The 18,536-nt window shown below is 50.2% G+C and overlaps 1 protein-coding gene across 1 annotated transcript; it reads left to right on the top strand.

The window, feature by feature from the left end:
* The first annotated feature begins 263 nt into the window (after nt 1–263).
* On the top strand, nt 264–2,880 carry NKX2-5 (NK2 homeobox 5). Its single transcript, XM_074552224.1, has 2 exons — nt 264–731; nt 1,318–2,880. The coding sequence occupies exons 1-2, from the start codon at nt 431–433 to the stop codon at nt 1,923–1,925; spliced, it is 909 nt and encodes a 302-aa protein (XP_074408325.1). The 5' UTR covers nt 264–430; the 3' UTR covers nt 1,926–2,880.
* The last annotated feature ends 15,656 nt before the right edge of the window (nt 2,881–18,536 follow it).

The raw sequence follows: 18,536 nt of genomic DNA, 5'->3' as shown, positions 1-18,536 counted from the left end.
TGACTGTATGATAGATAGCATCAGATAGTGAGTTTGTACGCATTAGGCCATTCTCTTTTTTTTTTTGTTTCAAATGGATGAACAAACCCTGCGCTGCAAAGCTGGATAAATGCAGTGCCGCCCCTTTAAAAGAGCGGAGCTGTTTTTGAGATGTATTACTATATTAGGTGACATGGAACTTTGCATCTCTCATACCATCACCGCAATGTTGGCCAATAGAAAGCTAAAGTCACCCAAAAACTGCCTAGTCCCTCCTTCCCCGGCCTTATGGTCCGCTCCTACCTGGCGGCAGTGCACAAGGCAGGGCTACTCTCGGGAATGCTATGTGCCCCCTCCGGGAGCCCACGCTCCACCGCTGCTGCACCTCGGCCGCTCCCCACCTCCTTTTCCATGACCCTGGGCTGCGGCCGCTGCCCCGCTGTCCTCCGCAATGTTCCCTAGCCCTGTGACAAGCACGCCCTTCTCGGTGAAGGATATTCTGAACCTGGAGCAGCAGCAGCAGCAGCACAGCCTGGGCTCCATGGAGCTGGCCGCGCTGGCCTCCCCGTCCTGCATGCTGGCCACCTTCAAGCAGGAGGCGTTCGGCTCCGAGCCCCCGGCCCTGCCCGACCTGCGGGACGAGCTGCCCGAGCCGGCCCCCGGCAAAACCGCGGCCGCCTTCCCCGGCTCCTACTACGGGAAAAGCTTCGTGGAGATGGACTCGGCCAAGGAGGCCAAGGCGGACAAGAAAGGTAAAGCCGAGGGAGGGCAGGGGGATGGGGATCCCCCAGCAGGGTTGGCCGGGGGTGCCCAGGGCTGCGGGGACAGGGCACAGTGCGGGCTGCGCTCGGTGTCGGGGCTCGGGGAGCGGCAGCATCGTTATCATCCTTATCCCGTGCCGGGCCCTGCGGGAGCGGGGCAGAGCCGGGTCCCGCTGACCCCGGCCCGGACACCCCCGGGGATGTGTCCCTGTCCAACAGGACGGGCACGGCTGTGACACGCGAGGCCTCGAGTCTGGACACAAACCAGGTGACAAATGCGATTCCTGACTCCCTCGGCTGTAGGGATGGGTTTCAACACAAAGCTACGAGTGATAAATCCAGGCTGGGGCACAGGCGGGTGAGACTCACATCAGCGCACGGGGCACCGTTGTTTTCAGACAAAAACCACGGAAATTTTGCTGCAGAGGTACCTAAAGAGCTGGGCAGGGTGGCCACAGCGGCCTGCGAGGCCGAGGAAGAGCCAGGGCTCGCTCGCTCTTTATTAAACACTGATTTATAATTTTTTGCACCATTTTTTCCTTTCCCCTTTTCCCTTCGCCCGTATATTTTGCTGCAGAACTGTGTTCCTTACACAAGAGCCTGGAGCAGGAGAAAAGAGACCTGGAAGACCCCGAGCGCCCCAGACAGAGGAAGAGGAGGAAACCTCGCGTCCTCTTTTCTCAAGCCCAAGTGTACGAACTGGAGAGAAGGTTCAAGCAGCAGAAATACCTCTCTGCCCCGGAGAGGGACCACCTAGCCAACGTCCTAAAGCTCACCTCCACGCAGGTGAAAATTTGGTTCCAGAACCGGCGGTACAAATGCAAAAGGCAGAGACAGGACCAGACGCTGGAGATGGTGGGGATCCCTCCCCCGCGGCGGATCGCCGTGCCCGTGCTGGTGCGCGATGGGAAGCCGTGCCTGGGGGAATCCTCCCCCTACAGCTCGCCCTACAATGTCAGCATCAACCCCTACAGCTACAACGCCTACCCCGCGTACAGCAACTACAACAGCCCCGCCTGCAACGCCAACTACAACTGCAACTACCCCTCCATGCAGCCCATGCAGCCCTCGGCGCCCGCCAACAACTTCATGAACTTCAGCGTGGGGGACTTGAACGCGGTGCAGGCGCCCATCCCGCAGGGCAACGCGGGCATCTCCACCTTGCACGGCATCCGAGCCTGGTGAGCCGCCCCGGGCTCGGGACACGGCCGGGCTGCGGGCTGGGATGGCCCAGTGCAGCATCCCCGCGGATCTCACGAGTGCGGCGGCCACGGACAGGGCGGGTTTTGGTGTTTTTGGTGTTTCGTGCGGGGACAGGCAAGCACCGGCGGGGGATGCCCGAATTTCCCGGCTCAGCACCCTGATAATTCCCCTCCTTCCTTGCTACAAACCAGCCGGTAATTTCGCGTGACTTGTTCCCAACAACTCCCAGCCAAGCCCTGCGACTCTTATTTTTTTTAACTTTTACTCTATACTAATTATTATTATTATTGACGTCCACATTTAATTTTTGCACTTCCCGTACGGTCCCCTCTGTTCGGTCAGTTCGGCATCTCGGCACCCCCCAGGTGTCCCTTGCGAGGCTGCTACTGCCGGCCTGGGCAGGGATACGGACAGACAGACAGACAGACTCCCGAGGGACACGGACACTCCGGCCCGCCAGTCCCGTAGGGTTCTGCACTGAAACGTGAGTTAGCATGGAAATGCACTGTCCGCCCCTTCGAACGCGTTGCCCTTTGCTGTACGAGCTGAGAGATCAGCGAGTTGTCATTAAAGAGAGTGGCTGAACCTCGCGTCCCTGGCGTTCTTGCGCATCCCGGACAGCCCGGGGGGAGCGGGGCCGCCTCCCCGATCCCGGAGCCTTTCCCTGCCGGTCCCTCCCGTCCCCGCCTTCGTGCAGCCCTCCCGTGCGCTCGGCATCCCCGTTGTACCGCCTGCAAACGGTGTTTGTATTTTAAGGAGTTTTTAAAATTATTTAAAGCCGCTTTTCGAGCTCCAGCCTGGCTAAGCACCCGCCCGTGTCCCCGGGCTGGGATCGGGACCGAGCCCATCCTTCCCAGTCTCCGGGGACGCGGGGCTGATTTGTAATTTAATTCCCTGAACAGAAATCACTGCAATGAGTTCTGTGCAGGGAATTATAACAAATAAATAAATAAATAAATAAATACTACCTATAATACATATAACGTATGTATATTATATACTAAATATATATAATGTACATATATATAATATATAATGTACATATATTATATGTATATATATTATATATATAACGTGTATATATATACACATATATATAATGTATATATATTATATGTATATATAATATATATGACCCCAAGCTATAACGCAAAGCCCCCGAACTGCCCCCAGCCCATCCGCGGGATGTTCCCACAGCCCCTGCCCATCCTGTCCCCATGGGGGGAGGCACGAAGGACCCCAAAGTGCCCAGGGACAGCACCCAGGGCTCCCCATTGCCCGGTTCCCGCCTCTCCTGTGCCGCAGCCCCAGCCCCCGGGCCGCTTTTACGGTAGTCGCTATCAAATGTCAATTATTGGGAGTGAGAAACAACAAACATTGTAATTCCGCGCAGTCACAACATCCTCTGAGAGCGGCTGAGGCTGCCCGGCCGGTGACAGCGCGATCAGGGGGAGCTGCCATCCCTCCTGCTCGGCCCTATCGGCCCCATCAGTAAACAGGGATGGAGACAGGGTGGCTGTGGCCCTGGGACAGAGCATGAAAGGCTGCCGGGGAATGGGAGCTGCCTGCAGCCTCTCTCCCTCGTTCCCAGCCCCACAGACCCCTCCGAGGTGGGATTGCACAGATAAGGAGCTTCCAGCCCCGTGAATGCCAGAGCGGCGCTGGGTGCTGCCCACCGAGCCCCCAATGCAGAGAGTGGGGTACAAACACCTGTGTGCAGCTCGGGGCTGGGCAAGGAGGGACCTTCAGCCTCACCCCGAGGGGAGTCTGCCTCGGGGAGCTCACCCCGCAGAGCCACACGGGCCCTGTGACAAAGGGGACATCAATCTGCCAGCCTGGAGCAGGGGACAGCGCACCTGGGCAGGCCAGGGGGAGGCAGAGCCACCTCCCCTCACCGGGAACCATCCCCAGGGCTCCACGAGGGCTCTGCCTTAGGATCCAGGTGGGACAGAGGCAGCAGAGCAACAGGAAATGCCCTGAGGAGAGCCAAGGTGTCCCAAAACTCGGGGAAAAGATTATTATTCTAACATCAGATAACAATAAAATCTTAAATAATGTGCATATGACAAACCTTTCATACCTAGGAGTCAGTTTAGTTATCAGTAACAGCTCTGTCATTTTTTCAGATAACTCTTCAATGGAGAATCTGAGTGGGGCAGGAGAAAGCTGGGTTTAAGCTGGTGAGGGGTGGGGGCAGACACGGTTTGGGGCCCTGGTTTGCCTGAGCTGTCAAATGGTCACAGTGGTGCCACCGTGCCACTCCTGCTGCCACCAGCACAGAGCTCAGCCACGCTCAGAGCACACAGGGAGCCCCAAAAGCAGGACAAGGCCTGAGTTGCATGGGGGCAGGCACTGGGAGTTAGCTAAAACCTGAACTTTCAGAAACCAGCCCTAAGCAGGGCCCTCTTTTAAGTGGGTAAACAACAGTGAAACTTCAGAAAAAGCCACAGGAAAATGTAACCCCACATCAACACAGAACCCTTCTCACACACTCCCCACATCCTTTTCCTTCCTCCGACGCTGTTATTTTCTCCAAACAAGTTTATTTTCCTCCCATAACAACTCAGAGCTACAGCTATCAAGAAATCTGCCTGCCCAGTGGGGTTGTCCCTGCAGTGGCTGCTCTGGGCACAGCTTCGGGGCTGATTTCCAGGGCTGTGCTCATTGTCAGCAGGGATGAATGTCCCACAGCTCCTGCTCACACACTCCCCTCCTCCTGCAGGAACTGTATCGCGAGCAGATGCAGGACAGGGTGAGTCGGGTTTGGAGCAGCAGCCGGAGCCTTGGAGCCGGCTCAGAAAGTGATTTCGGAGCGGACATGAGCGCAGCTGCCTGGGGGCAGCCACGGGTAAAGACCTTCCATCGGCTGGGTGAATGGAAGAGCAAGGAGAGACAGGAGGAGCGACCTGATGCCTCAGGTTTAGCTTTCCTATTTTTTACATTCTGTGCTGCTTTAGTGTTTGGGTTCACATGAGGGGATGGTGAGCTCTGTGCACAGAGCAGGGAGACAAAACAATTCCTGCTCCAGCTGGGCACCCAGGACAAATGATCCAAATCTCAGCCCAGGAGCACAAACACCGTGGGCTGGAGAGAGAAAAACAAGGATGGGACTGGATGGGCTAAAGCTGGAATGGGACAATGAACTGCAAGGTGCAAATGGAGCAGAACTGATCCCAGGGACAGAGCCCGTGCCCCTCGTGCATTTTGGGGCCATTTTGGTTCATTTTGGGTGCAGCCCTGGCTGGGCTCTGGTGCTGCCCAAGGTGCATCCATGGAGGGGATCCTTTAAATAAATCCCTGCTTTATTCTGTAGCTCTGTCCGGCCTCTGCTCTAGCTCAGCCTTCCCAAGGCACCAGACCCCCAGCACACAGATATCAGCTCCCTGTGCTCACAAATCCCATTTCTCCTATTCCAGCCCAGCCCCATGTCCATCTGCAGCCCCACACCAGCTCAGCCCACAGGGTCAGGCAGGGACAAAAGGTCCCCCCAGGACTTGCAGAAGCACCAGGGCTGTGCCTCTGAGCCCAGCCCTCTGAAAGGCTCAGAAAACCCACACATATCAAATCTGACCCGGTCCTGTCTGAGCCTGAAGCATTTCCCGTCTCTAGAGCAGCACAAAAATCCTGTGCTTAGGAAAGGTTATTCCAGAGGGAAGTGCAGGATCCTGGCATTTCCCCACAGAACCTGAAATCAGGGATCCTCCCAGTACCCGGGGGCAGGCCAGGGGGTGTAGGAAAAAAGCTTTTAATAAGATTTGCACTTGGATTTGATCTCACTCTTCCCTTGATTTTTTTTGGGGATTACTCAGCCGGGGACTGGCATTCACAGCTCTGTTGAAGCCCAGCTTTGTTGGTTTTTTTTTTGGTGGGTTTTTTTTTGGTTTTTTTTTTTTTTTTTTTTTTGGTAATTCAGTGCCCCAGTTCCACCTGAAGGTGACAGGGCGAGAGCAGCTCAGTCTTCTCCAGACAAACCGCACATGGCAAGTTTATCCAAACCCTTTGGAATTCACAGAATTCGTACGGGAACGAGTTGTCAGCTGTAAGGGACTGATACCAAATCCCTCGCCTGTGGCAGTTTTGTAGGAACTGAAGTAATTGTTTTTCTCCAAAAAACACTGGTGCTGTTCCTAGAGTGCCAGAATTTTATTCCTTAAGTTCAAGGAGGTTTCACATCGGAAGTTATTCTCTGGAGTCTGAAAACAAGATAGGGTCCTGGCAGGAATTAAGTGTTTCAGTGTTCCTGAGAAGCTCGGCAGGAAAACAACAGATCAACAACCCCCTGTGCCCGGCCCTAATTCATCTCACTGACATCAGTTTAGATCAGTATCAGCAGTAAGCGATTTCTCGTTAATGGGGATTATTAAGAAGAATCAACACCTTTAAAATGCCACTCCAAAGCCAGAAAGGGATGGGCTTTCAGGCTGGAGTCTGATTTTCCATTCCTAGAGGTTTGTTATTGCCCAAAACACGAAATTACCGTTGCATTTTGACACAGAGAAGGGAAGCAGAGATTTCTCCCAGCAGATCAAGCAACGCATTTGTGAAAGTTCATCAATCAAGGCTCAGCAAAGTGACACAGAACACATTAATTGAAGGTCTCTACCTGTCTCCTGCAGTCATTTTAAACGCTGTCACTCCAGCGTTTATTGCAGCAAGAGAGACCCATTTGGAGACAGGAACATGCAGCAAAAAATCCCCATTTAGAGACAAGAACATGGAGCAAAAAAGACCCATTTAGAGACAGGATCATCCCGAGCAGCCCATCAGCCACATCCCCCTTTGCTCTGCACAGGGCTGGAGCTGCTGGGGTGAGGAAAAGCGGGTGTGAAAAACGCCAATAACCTGGTGGTTTTTTTTAAATTTTAAAGGTTTAATAGTAATAAAACGGTTATAAAAATAGTAATACAATTAGAGTAATAATAATTTGGACAATTCGAATTAGGACAATATGAGACAATAGAACCAAAGAGTTACAGACTTCACACAGGTGAGTTTCTCTGCCCCCTGCATGAAGGAGCTGCTGGAACTTCCAATGAAACAGAAATTATTCCAATGGAGACTGGATCAATATGCTGAGACAGAAAATAAACTATTTTCAAGAAACTGAGTGCCCAGGAAAAGAAATTCACATGAGAAGAGCATTTTGAAACCAGCTCTGTGTGTGAGCAGCTGGAGCACTGACCCCACTGATGTAACACATCCCTTAACTCATCCCCGCTTAAAATAACACAATTTTTGGTGTCAACAAAGAATCACGGTCAAATGGGTAAATCACAGGTCTAAGCCAGGAGATTGGGCATTTTCCCAGCCCATTAGAGAGGGGCATCGTGTTTGCAGCAGGTCGAGCAGCCCAGGGGTTCTCCCGCCAACTTCGAGAGTTCACTCAATACCTGCTCGCTTTGGAAGGCTGGAAAAATAAGTTGCTGTGCTCTGCCCCTTTGATCAGCTCCTGCAAAGCCCTTTCATGTCCTGCTGCCTTCATTAGCTCAGGTTTTAATTGCCGGCCTTGCCGGGGACAGACAGGTGGTGCAAGGTCACGGCAGGAGATGACGGATGGCTCGGGCAGTGCCTGTGCAATGACAGCCACCAAGCCCTCCTGAGGGGCACAGCCCTGTCCTTGGCATCAGCAGGCACCGACAGCGTCCCACAGCTGCATCCCACAGCTGCATCCCACAGCTGCATCCCACAGCTGCAGCCACCCGGACCTGCCCCGGGTCCTGTCAGGGGCGATTCCCCAACCTCGCTCACCCAGGACCTGCTTTGGGTCCTGTCAGGGACGATTCCCCAACCTCGCTCACCCAGGACCTGCTTTGGGTCCTGTCAGGGACGATTCCCCAACCTCGCTCACCCAGGACCTGCCCCGGGTCCTGTCAGGGACGATTCCCCAACCTCGCTTCCCCAGTTCCTCCTGATTGGATTTTCTAAGCCACACACACACAGAGTTATTGATCACATCCCTGCAAGCCCCTGGGATCAGCATTTCACCCCCAAAACACCCAGAAACAGGAGCTGAGCTCAGGTAAAAGCAGGAATCAGGTTCAGACTGAGGCACAGGAGGCTGGGATTCGAGAGATCACTTAAACAATTAATTCCCATTTACCCATTAATTCCCCATTAATTAATTCACATTTACACCATCTTGTTATTAAGATAAGATCACAAATTTTGCAGATTTTTGCCTTCAAAATTCCCTGGCCCATTGCTTTCAAAAGAGATCATTCCTGTTTTATCACCCAAGATAACAACATCCTATTCTCTTCTGAGGAGACAAAGTAGAGGAGATTGAAAAATCAGCTGAGAGAAAAGTGTGGGCTCCAGGTCTTCATTCTGTATTTTTATATTTTCCTTAAACACACAATGGATAACTGGATTTCTTTTTCTCTTTGAGTCACCAACAATTTGTGGAATTCTTTTCTTGGGGAAAGGAAAAACCCCTTAAATAAAAATCAGTCTGGAAAATCCAGCTCTGCAGAGTGCTTGTCATTGCTGCAGCAACCACTGCTTGCTGCTTTGCTTTTTTTGGGGGTAAACTCAAGAGTTTTGAGATTTTGAAATCAAGAAGTCAATTTTAATTGTAGCTCTCACATTTGTGGAGTATTGAGATGATGGTTCCACCTCATGCATGGCATTACAGAGGCAGAACTCAAGTGAACAACAAGGATCCTCCATCACTTGGAAAGGCTGCAAAGCCAGAGAGAAATCCCTGAAATGGGGAGAAAATGGGTGGAAAACCTTTGCACAGGAAAGAACTGACTTTTCAAAAGAAAGAAGGCTTTTGCTGCCCTGAGCTAAAGATAGGATGAGCACAAGCAGCAGCTTTTTAAAGCAGCAGATCCCTCCTTATCACAAATCCTGGGAGGGAGCAGCATTTCCACAGAAAGTGCAGCTCCACTGAGCTTTTCCTCTGCTCCAGCATCACCCACAGGGTGAATCATCCTGCAGGGACCTTCCCTGAGCTTCTCCCTCGTTATTACCCTGATTTTCTGCCCGGGTACCACAGGTTCAGCCCTCCTTTATCATTTTGACTCTTGACCTTGGGCTGGAGGGTTCTGCAGTGCCACCAGGGCTGCTTCCTCCCCAGCCCAGGAGGCTGCACAGGAAGGGCTCGGTGCTGATGGATCTGTCCAGACCAAGGGTCAAGTTTATGTTGATCTACAGGTGTCAGCAGAGTATTGATCCTCTGATGAAGGTCCCTGAGAGGTCACCATAAATCCTCAGGGGGTGAAAATGCCACATAAGCCGTTTGCAGATGCTGCAGGGGGAGGAGGATGAAGGAAAGCAGCTGCCCAGCCAGCGTGAACAGACACCCCCAGAGCAGCAGGTGAGGCCACCACGGCATCCTGCCCTGAGCCAGGGTGGCCAAACCTATAAAAGGTGAAAGCATCAAGGAAAGCATCCAATCCAGGCCCCTGTCAGGGTAAATAAGCTGTTTTGCTTTAGCTGGAGCTGGGATGGCTTTGGCTTGCCCAGGACTGGAGGCAGCCCCAGCACAGACACTGTGCCCTCTTTGGTCAGCACTCTGCAGTCCCTTCCCTGCCAGTGGGGAATTGCACCCACCTCAAAAAGTGCCTTTCTGCACAACCACGCAATGGTTTGAGTTGGAAGGGACCTGAAAGATTCTCATTCCACCCCTGCCATGGCAGGGACACCCTGCAGCATCCCGGGTGCTCCCAGCCCTGTCCAGCCTGGCCCTGGGCAGTGCCAGGGATGCAGGGGCAGCCCCAGCTGCTCTGGGCACCCTCTGCCCACCCTCACTGGGCACAATTCCTCCCATGCACCTGAGCTACCTTTCCCTCTTTCAGTTTGAGCCCGCTCCTCCTTTTCCTGGGGCAGGGTCCCTCTGCTCCCACTCACACCCTGCAAGGTGCTCTGGGCTCTCCACACACCCTTCCCTGCTCCAGGCTGAGCATTCCCAGCTCTCCCAGCCTGTCCTCAAAGGGAAGGTGCTCCAGTCCCCTTATCAGCCTCGTGGCCTCCTCTGGACTCACTCCAGCAATTCCATGTCCTTCTGGAATAATTTTAGAATGGGATAACTCAGCTGGAAGGGATCTACAAAGACCATCTCATCCAGCTCCTTGGTTTTGCAGATAGAAAACTCCCTGCATCAGCTACAACCACATAAAAGGAATCCCCTCCTCTGAATGCCCAGCTCCTGAGGCAGCACTGAAGGTCCCCAGAGCCTTTGGCAGTGACCAAGACCCCCCTGTGACCCCTGGGGCCAGGCAGGGCCAGCCCAGGGCTCCTGTAACCGGAGGATTTCAGCCCAGCAGCCCTGGCAGAGCGCGATGCTCAATCCCTTTATCATGTCTCCTGTCCCTGCAGCAGCCAAAGCCAGGGCTAATTTTAAAAAGCAGCGATATGGGGCTGCTGCAGGAACACACGTTGCACTTGGCTGCTGGGAACTGGAACAGAAATGGGCACAAACTGCTCTGCTCTGCAGCCTGGGGGCTGCACCCTGACCCCATGGAGGTAAAATGCAGAAGGATAACCTGCGAGCTTGGTGAAGCCCAAAAATTACAAAATAAACCTGAAAAGTTTCCTTATTTGAGTAATTTTGGGGGATTAATAAACCAAAGACTGAAGTAGGTTCAATGAAAATCAATTAATGATGGAAACCAAATTTTTACCCAACTTCGTTCCTTTGGAAAAATAACCTTTCAATATATTAAATCAAGATAAGATCAGAGCCTTGCATTTCCCCTCTGGTGGGCAGTGACAGGACCCAAGGGAATGCCTGGAGCTGTGCCAGGGGAGGGTTAGGCTGGATTTTGGGAAAAGGTTCTTCCCCAGATGGTGAGTAAAGAAATTTATCCTAAAATCCAGTCTAAACCTCCCCTGGCAGCTTCATTTCTCCCACACCTGACTGTGAACCCCAGACTGGAGAAAGTTTCAAAGCCTCCCTTGCTGCCTCTGTTCCATTTTGCGCCCAGCCACGCTGGAATTGGCAGGGCTTTGTTCAGGGAAGCAGAACTTTATTTCACAGTGCTACCTAGTGGCTCCTGCAATAAATGATCAGCTCCTCAAAATGCTCCTCCAGACAGAGCCTCGCTGTGGAGTAAATACAGATCACAATAAAAATCTGAACTTCCATCACTGCCTGAAATGAGTTAAATCACAGGAGAGAGAAAGAAAAAAAAAAGGAAAACACAGACTAATTCTAAGGGTTTCTGAGTGGATATTCACGCACATCAACAACCCCATCCCAACCTCCCACAGCTCTGTCAGATGCCAGGAAAGGAATGATTACATTTATTGTATTTACACCCGGATTTTTCCTCCCTCTGGCACAGGAACACAGAGCAAGGGGCACCCTCAGCTCTTCAAAGCTGTCCCTTTACCCTCTCCCAGCCCCAGTGGGGCTCCAGCTCTGTGCTCAGAATTTCTGCACCACAGGGACACCCAGAGTGACAAATCCTCCTCCAAAACCCTCCCACACCCCTCTCCACCTTCCCTTTGCCCCACACCAGGGGCTGCTGCACCAATTTCTGCTCAGCATCACCTTCCTGCTGCCTGTTTAGATTGATTTTCACACTGATCCACATTTTCCAGCTCCACAGAGGAGCAGCTCTGCTGCCCTGTGTTTGCCCACACCAGACAAGGTGCAGCAGCACAAATTAATAAAATCCTGTTCAAATCTGACAGGATCCAGTGGAAGATTTTAAATCCAAGCCTAAGGCACTGCTGGACCTGACAGTTTTCCTCTATTTAGAAGGAGGAGAGCAGCCCTTGCTTCCCTGGGATCACCAGATGAAAGGAATCATGTAAGTACTAAGTAGTATTAATAGTCCCAGGCACAAAATATATATATGAGAATAATAAGGCCAAACAATACTTAACAGTTATTTCCAATAGCAGCATTTGTATAATGCCATCAACACTCAACTGCTGATAAGCCGGACACACTTAAGGAATTTTAATAAGCCTTTGAAAAGCTTTAACTGATGTGAATTAAGCCCTGAGATAATTCCGACGCAGGGCTATCATTCTCCAGTTAAAAATAATTGATCTTGGGGCGTAAACGTCACATCTTGTGCCCCGCAGTACAAAGGCACAGAAAATGTCATTGTCACCAGCAGGGCCCGGGGCTGATGGACGCGTTCAGAGGGACCCAGGGCTGGGCTGGCCCCGGGAATTTCTGCGGTGGGGTCAGGGATGAGGAACTGCCAGGGAGGAGGCTGAGATACCCGAATTAACAGCAATCATTGCTACAACTCACTGAGACACCCGAATTAACTACCATCATTGCTACAATTCACTGAGACACCCGAATTAACTACAGTCATTGCTACAATTCACTGAGACACCCGAATTAACTACAGTCATTGCTACAACTCACTGAGACACCCGAATTAACTACCATCATTGCTACAATTCACTGAGACACCCGAATTAACTACAGTCATTGCTACAATTCACTGAGACACCCGAATTAACTACAGTCATTGCTACAACTCACTGAGACACCCGAATTAACTACAATCATTGCTACAATTCACCGAGATACCCGAATTAACTACAATCATTGCTACAATTCACCGAGATACCCGAATTAACTACAATCATTGCTACAATTCAGCAAGATACCCGAATTAACAGCCCTGGGGTGGTTATTGCTACAACTCACTGAGACACCCGAATTAACAACAATCATTGCTACAACTCACTGAGACACCCGAATTAACAACAATCATTGCTACAACTCACTGAGACACCCGAATTAACTACAATCATTGCTACAACTCAGCGAGATACCCGACTTAACTACAATCATTGCTACAATTCAGCGAGACACCCGAATTAACTACAATCATTGCTACAATTCACTGAGATACCCGAATTAACGGCACAGGGGTGCTCATTGTTACAAGTAATTAACTTACCCCAATTAACACACAGTGCTCATTGGTACGATCCAGTGAGATATGTGAATTAACAACAGAGGGGTGCTCATTGCTACAATTCATTGAGACACCTGAATTAACTACAATCATTGCTACAGTTCATTGAGACACCTGAATTAACAACACACGGTGCTCATTGCTACTATTCATTGGGACACCCCAATTAACAGCACAGGGATGGTTATTGCTGCAATTAATTGAGACACAAATTAACTACAATCATTGCTACAATTCACAGATACCCGAATTAGCAGCCCAGGGTGCTCATTGCTATAATTCACCGAGATACCCGAATTAACTGTAATCATTGCTACAATTAATTGATACACCCGAATTAACAGCACAGGTGTGTTTATTGCTACAATTAATTGAGATACCTGAATTAACTACAATCATTGCTACAATTCACTGATACCCGAATTAACACAGGGAGCTCATTGCTACAACTCACTGAGATACCCGAATTAACAATACAGGGTGCTCATTACGATAATTAATTGATACACCCGAATTAACAGCACACAAGGGTCATTGCTACAACTCACTAATACCCGAATTAACAACACGGGGGCGTTCATTGCTGCAATTCATTGAGATACCTGAATTAACTACAATCATTGCTACAATGCACTGAGATACCTGAATTAACAATACACGGTGTTCATTGCTACAATTTACTGAGATACCCAAATTAACAGCACAGGTGCTCATTGCTACAATTAATTGAGATATCCGAATTAACAGCACACAATGTTCATTGCTACTACTCATTAATACTCGAATTAACAGCACAGGTGTGTTTATTGCTCCAATTTACTGAGATACCCGAATTAACTGCAATCATTGCTACAATTCACTGAGATACCCGAATTAACAGCACAGGTGCTCATTGCTACAATTAATTCAGACATCCGAATTAACACACGGTTCTCATTGCTACAGTTCACCGAGCCCAGTGCCCCGGCGAGGCCACAGAGAGCTGCTGCTATCTTTTGGCTTTAATCCACCAAAATAGCTCTGCTGCCATTCCCCTCTCGCAGGGGCAGAAGCAAAGTTTTCATCTGCAGCTAAGTACTGAACATAAAAGGTTTTTCTCCGTCTATATTTACTGTTTGTTGTGGCTGGAGTGAGGCTTTCTCCACTGGCATTTCCTCGCTATCTCTTCTGGAATCCTCTGACAGACACTTTTTTTTTTGACAAGGTGATAAGACCAGGAAGCTCTTGTTGAGATCTGCAAAACCTAAATATAAACCCCCATCTTCACAAAAATTAATTCACTTTCAGTAATGAGAAGGTCATTTCCCACTTGCTGTCTCTCAACAGGAACATACCTTATTAATTGCTTACAAAGTTATTTACCATGAATGTGAAAGATCAGGAACAAAGTTTGGGTCAAAGGCTGCAATTACCAAGGACAAAACTATTTTAAACAAATCTACAGATAAAGAGATTGGTTGTTTGGGTTTTCTTTTTCCTCAATGAAAAAAAAAAAAAATTGGTTTGTTTCGAATAAGCAGGTTACTGGCACAAGCCAGTCAGTGAAAGCCAGGAGCCACTGACATGAAACTGTTTTGATTTTTGCTGTAGCTGCTTTCAAACATCATCTCTGTCATTTAAACAAATGGGAATTATATGATGAAGAAATTGCAAATGCTGGTAAGAATGTGCAAATGAAAAGCAACATCTTTTAAGAACATAGCTGAGAAAGGAATCCCTCATTATTTAATCCAAACCCTGCATAGATATATTTATAGATATATTTATAGATATATTTATAGATATATTTATAGATATATTTATAGATATATTTATAGATATATTTATATGTGTTATATGTATATCAGCATACAGAACAAGGGAATGCTTGCTTAGATTTGAAACAGTGAGTTATCATTTTTTAATATATATGCATACTATATTTCTGTGAATATACTGAGCAAGGGGAGCCTTGTTTCTCTTGGAAACATCAAGTTATCATCAGACACAGGACAGGAGGCCGACCGGATCAATAGACTTACTCAATATAGCAAAATCTTATCTCGCTTTCAGGCTGGCTGGCCATAATGTCAGCACCCAGATGCCTCTGACAGAGTTATCTCCATCAGCAGCGGCAAAACCCGCTCCGAGCTGGGGTGACACCTACGGAAAGCCAATCCCCGAGCAGGAGAGGCGAGTCCCGCTGTCCATTTGGGAGATAAAGGGCCGCGGGCCGCGCTGGGCGCTGCCGGGGCGTTATCAGCGGGCAGAGCATCGCCCGGGGCCGGGCTCGCAGCTCCATCCCCGCGGGACAGCGAGCCCCGAGCCCGCCGGGGTCAGCTCCCAACGCGTCCCCGGGTGTGACACCCGGCCCTGCCGCTGTTGAAAAGAAGAAAGCGAGAGGCTTTCATGTGGTTCTATATATACTGCTCTATCTGCAGGCGCGGGTGTGCGCTGATGCCCGCGGAGCCGCTCTCCCCGCCTGCCCTCTGCGCGCTTATCGCGGCCCCGGGGACACACGCGGCGTTATCGGCGGGCCGGGCCCGGAGCAGCCGAGTGGCATTTTCCTTTCATGCCATCCCCGACACCCCGGGCGGGGCAGAGCGCGCCCGGCACAGCCCCGGCCCCGCTCGATAAGCGGGATGCGGGAGCCGGCTCTGATGTGGCAGCGATGGCATCGGATCAGCCTCGCCGTGAGGGATAAAAATAAAAGGAAGCACAAGTGGAAGCGGTCTGGGGCTCGGCAAGGTGTGACAGCAGGCTGGGCACTCTCGGGAGCAGGGTCACTGTCCCCCAGCTGGCCAGGGTCACTGCCAGGGCTGGGGACCTTCACCGTGTTTGCTTCTCAACTCAGAGCCACAGAATATTCCGGGTTGGAAGGGACCCCCACAGATCATCAAGCCCAAGTCTTGAGTAAATAGCCCAGGCATCAGCACCAACTGAGCCACCAACTCTCTGACCACCAAGCCCCCCAACTCTAGCCCAACTATTTTTAGTGGCTTTGCAAGGCTGCATTTCAGTGCCCAAGGCAAGGCCTGGAGGTGCTAAACTGAGTGGAGATCTCAGTGAACACACGAAGGGCCTGGGTCTAAACCCAGTTTAGTTAATAAAGATCCCGGTCCCTTCATCAGATTGCAGCTCTCTTTATGTGGGAGAGGATTAAAACTTCAAGGCACAGGTACAGGGAGCCACCACCTCCCTCAATCCATCACCAAAGAAACTGGCACAGGGTCTCCATCACAGGTTCCTGTGAGAAAACCAAACCTCAACTCAGTGGAGCTGTCATTCCCTTTGTGGCACAGTCTGTACTATTTTGTATAAGCTAGCAGATAATAATAAAATTCTGTTTATTCAACAGCTTCACCCTGAACAAGCCCACAATCAGCTTTGGAGAGCAGCAGGATGATTTGAGAGCCTGGCTGTGGCACAAAGCACCTGCAGCCTGTTTGGAGAACAATTCTCACCTTCGTGGGAAGGAAACTCAACAAGCACTCACTCAAAGACAAAAAGGGCTTTGCAGCAATGTACAATCACCAAGACACCACATCTGGGGAAAAGATTTGCTTCAGATACTCTTCTGTGAGAATCACATCATTACAGAGTGGCAAAGCAATATTAAAACTAATTACAAACAGGGTGGCAAAGCAGTGTTAAAGCTGATTTCCATCCTCCTCTTTTTCTAAGAGAGAGCCCCACATATTTGCAGACAAGCATGCACATGTCCCCTGGATATTCTCAGCCCCCAAAGATTCCAGCCTGGCTTGCTCTGGGCCACTTGGCATGTGATAGCAGCCACGCACATTTGGCAGAGACATTTTTAGAAACCTCCAAGCTATGAATTCACCTTTCCATTTTGGTAAGGTCAGTTATGTGGAAAGCATTTTCAAAAGCACAACTTCAAATACAAATTTCATTTCCTCTTGATTCTTGGAGAGGAGGAGGGAATAAATAGTATTATCCTCTTCATTTGTTTTCCCAGCATTATTTTGCATTATTCTTTATTTGATAACACCACAATCAATAATAAAATAATTATGAGTCAAATCAAGTCAGTCTCTCAGCACATTTATAACATATGTTAAATTTCCAGTGTTCCTCAGACCCACGTTTATTGCAACCATTAATAAAAGGCAACTTTCCAAGGAAATACAAACCTAACTGAATGTTCTGGAAGTGACCTTTGTGCAGATTTCAGGGATGCAATGGCACCTGCTCCTGCCCACATGGGAATGGAGACCAGGATTGGATCTACACCCACAGCCAAATATCCAACAGCCCTGCCTGGCTCCTGACACTCCGAGGAACAACTTCCAGGCATTTCCCTTCTTTCCACAGGTGCTCAGACAAAGCAAATTGCTCCCAGTGGGTTGGACTCCCCAGCAGGACCTTAAATTCACCACAAACCTCCAAGTTCCAAACCTCTCAAAGTGCTGAGGCATCAGAGCTGCCTCGTCCTCATCCCTAAGTGGCTCCAGCTGCTCAGCCAAAGGCCCCACTCCCTTCAGCCCCCTTTGCAGCAGGACACAGTTAATGAGCAGGAGTTCATTAACCCACAGCTACTTGATTGCTGCCAGCTGTGCCTCAGCCCCACAACTCCACAGCACTATTTCAGCTCTTTTTAAGCTCCTAGTGGTTCCTTAATCCTTGTTTTAAAGAAGTGTTGTTCTTCAAAGGAAAAATACTTTTAGTGCAACTGTTTTGTAGCAGTAAATCCCACCCTCCATTTGTAAGGAGGGTACCTGGTACCTTTTGGAGGGGAATGGCTCAGGAGAAACAGGAGCACTCCTGTTTGCTTTCACTTGTGTATGAGCCTCCAGCACAGCCCTGAACACTTCTCCAGAGCCTGTTTCTTCCTTCCTTCCCAAACTCTTTCTACTCCTGGAGTCCCTGGTCTCAGATGGGCTCCAGCCCTTGGTCCCCAAGCCATGCCCAACACCAAACACGCAGAGACCATTCCCCTCCCACCATCCCTGATGGCTCTGCTGACCTTGGTAACACAGACATCCAAGAAAATGCTACTCCCTTTCAGAAAACCAACACAAATCCACTTTTACCCTTCACAGCACAACCCTGGGCACACAGCAGCAAGATCCTGAGGCACAACATCCTGAGTGCAAATATAAAACCTCTGCAGGCAGAGAAAAACTGCCCAGGCACAACTTTCCACATTCTCTGGATCAGACAACAAAAAGCCAGGCACAACCACTTCCTCTTCCCAAAAATTTCCGCACTTTGCCAAAATAAAAAGAGAACCCAAGTCCTACCTTTGCTGCAGGACCTGAGCCTATGACCAGGAGCAAGGCAAACACCAGAGTGAGCCTGCAGGGAGGGTATTTGAGCATCACCCAATCAGCCCCAGCTGGGCATTGTTAGGGTTGATTGGGGCACCCCACTGTGCCAGGTGGGAGCCAGGTAATCACCCTCAGGTGTGCCAGGAGCCAGGCAATCAGCACCAGCTGTGGCAGGTGGGAGCCAGGTAATCACCCTCAGGTGTGCCAGGAGCCAGGCAATCAGCACCAGCTGTGGCAGGTGGGAGCCAGGTAATCACCCTCAGCTGTGCCAGGAGCCAGGCAATCAGCACCAGCTGTGCCAGGATGGACCTGGGCAATCAGCACCAGCTGTGCCAGGATGGAGCCATGCAGTCACCATGATGCCACCTGGCTGTGGCATTTGGTTGTGATACAAAGCACCTGCAGCCTGTTTGGAGAACAATTCT

Source organism: Zonotrichia albicollis, chromosome 15, assembly GCF_047830755.1.
Source record: "Zonotrichia albicollis isolate bZonAlb1 chromosome 15, bZonAlb1.hap1, whole genome shotgun sequence".
NCBI classification, from domain to species: domain Eukaryota; kingdom Metazoa; phylum Chordata; class Aves; order Passeriformes; family Passerellidae; genus Zonotrichia; species Zonotrichia albicollis.
This window is presented reverse-complemented; position numbering and strand designations above follow the sequence as displayed.

Coding starts and splice junctions, on each gene's coding strand:
- NKX2-5 (XM_074552224.1), top strand. CDS start 431: ATGTTCCCTAGCCCTGTGACAAGCACGCCCTTCTCGGTGAAGGATATT. Junction 732..1,317: donor GGCCAAGGCGGACAAGAAAG/GTAAAGCCGAGG, acceptor ATTTTGCTGCAG/AACTGTGTTCCTTACACAAG.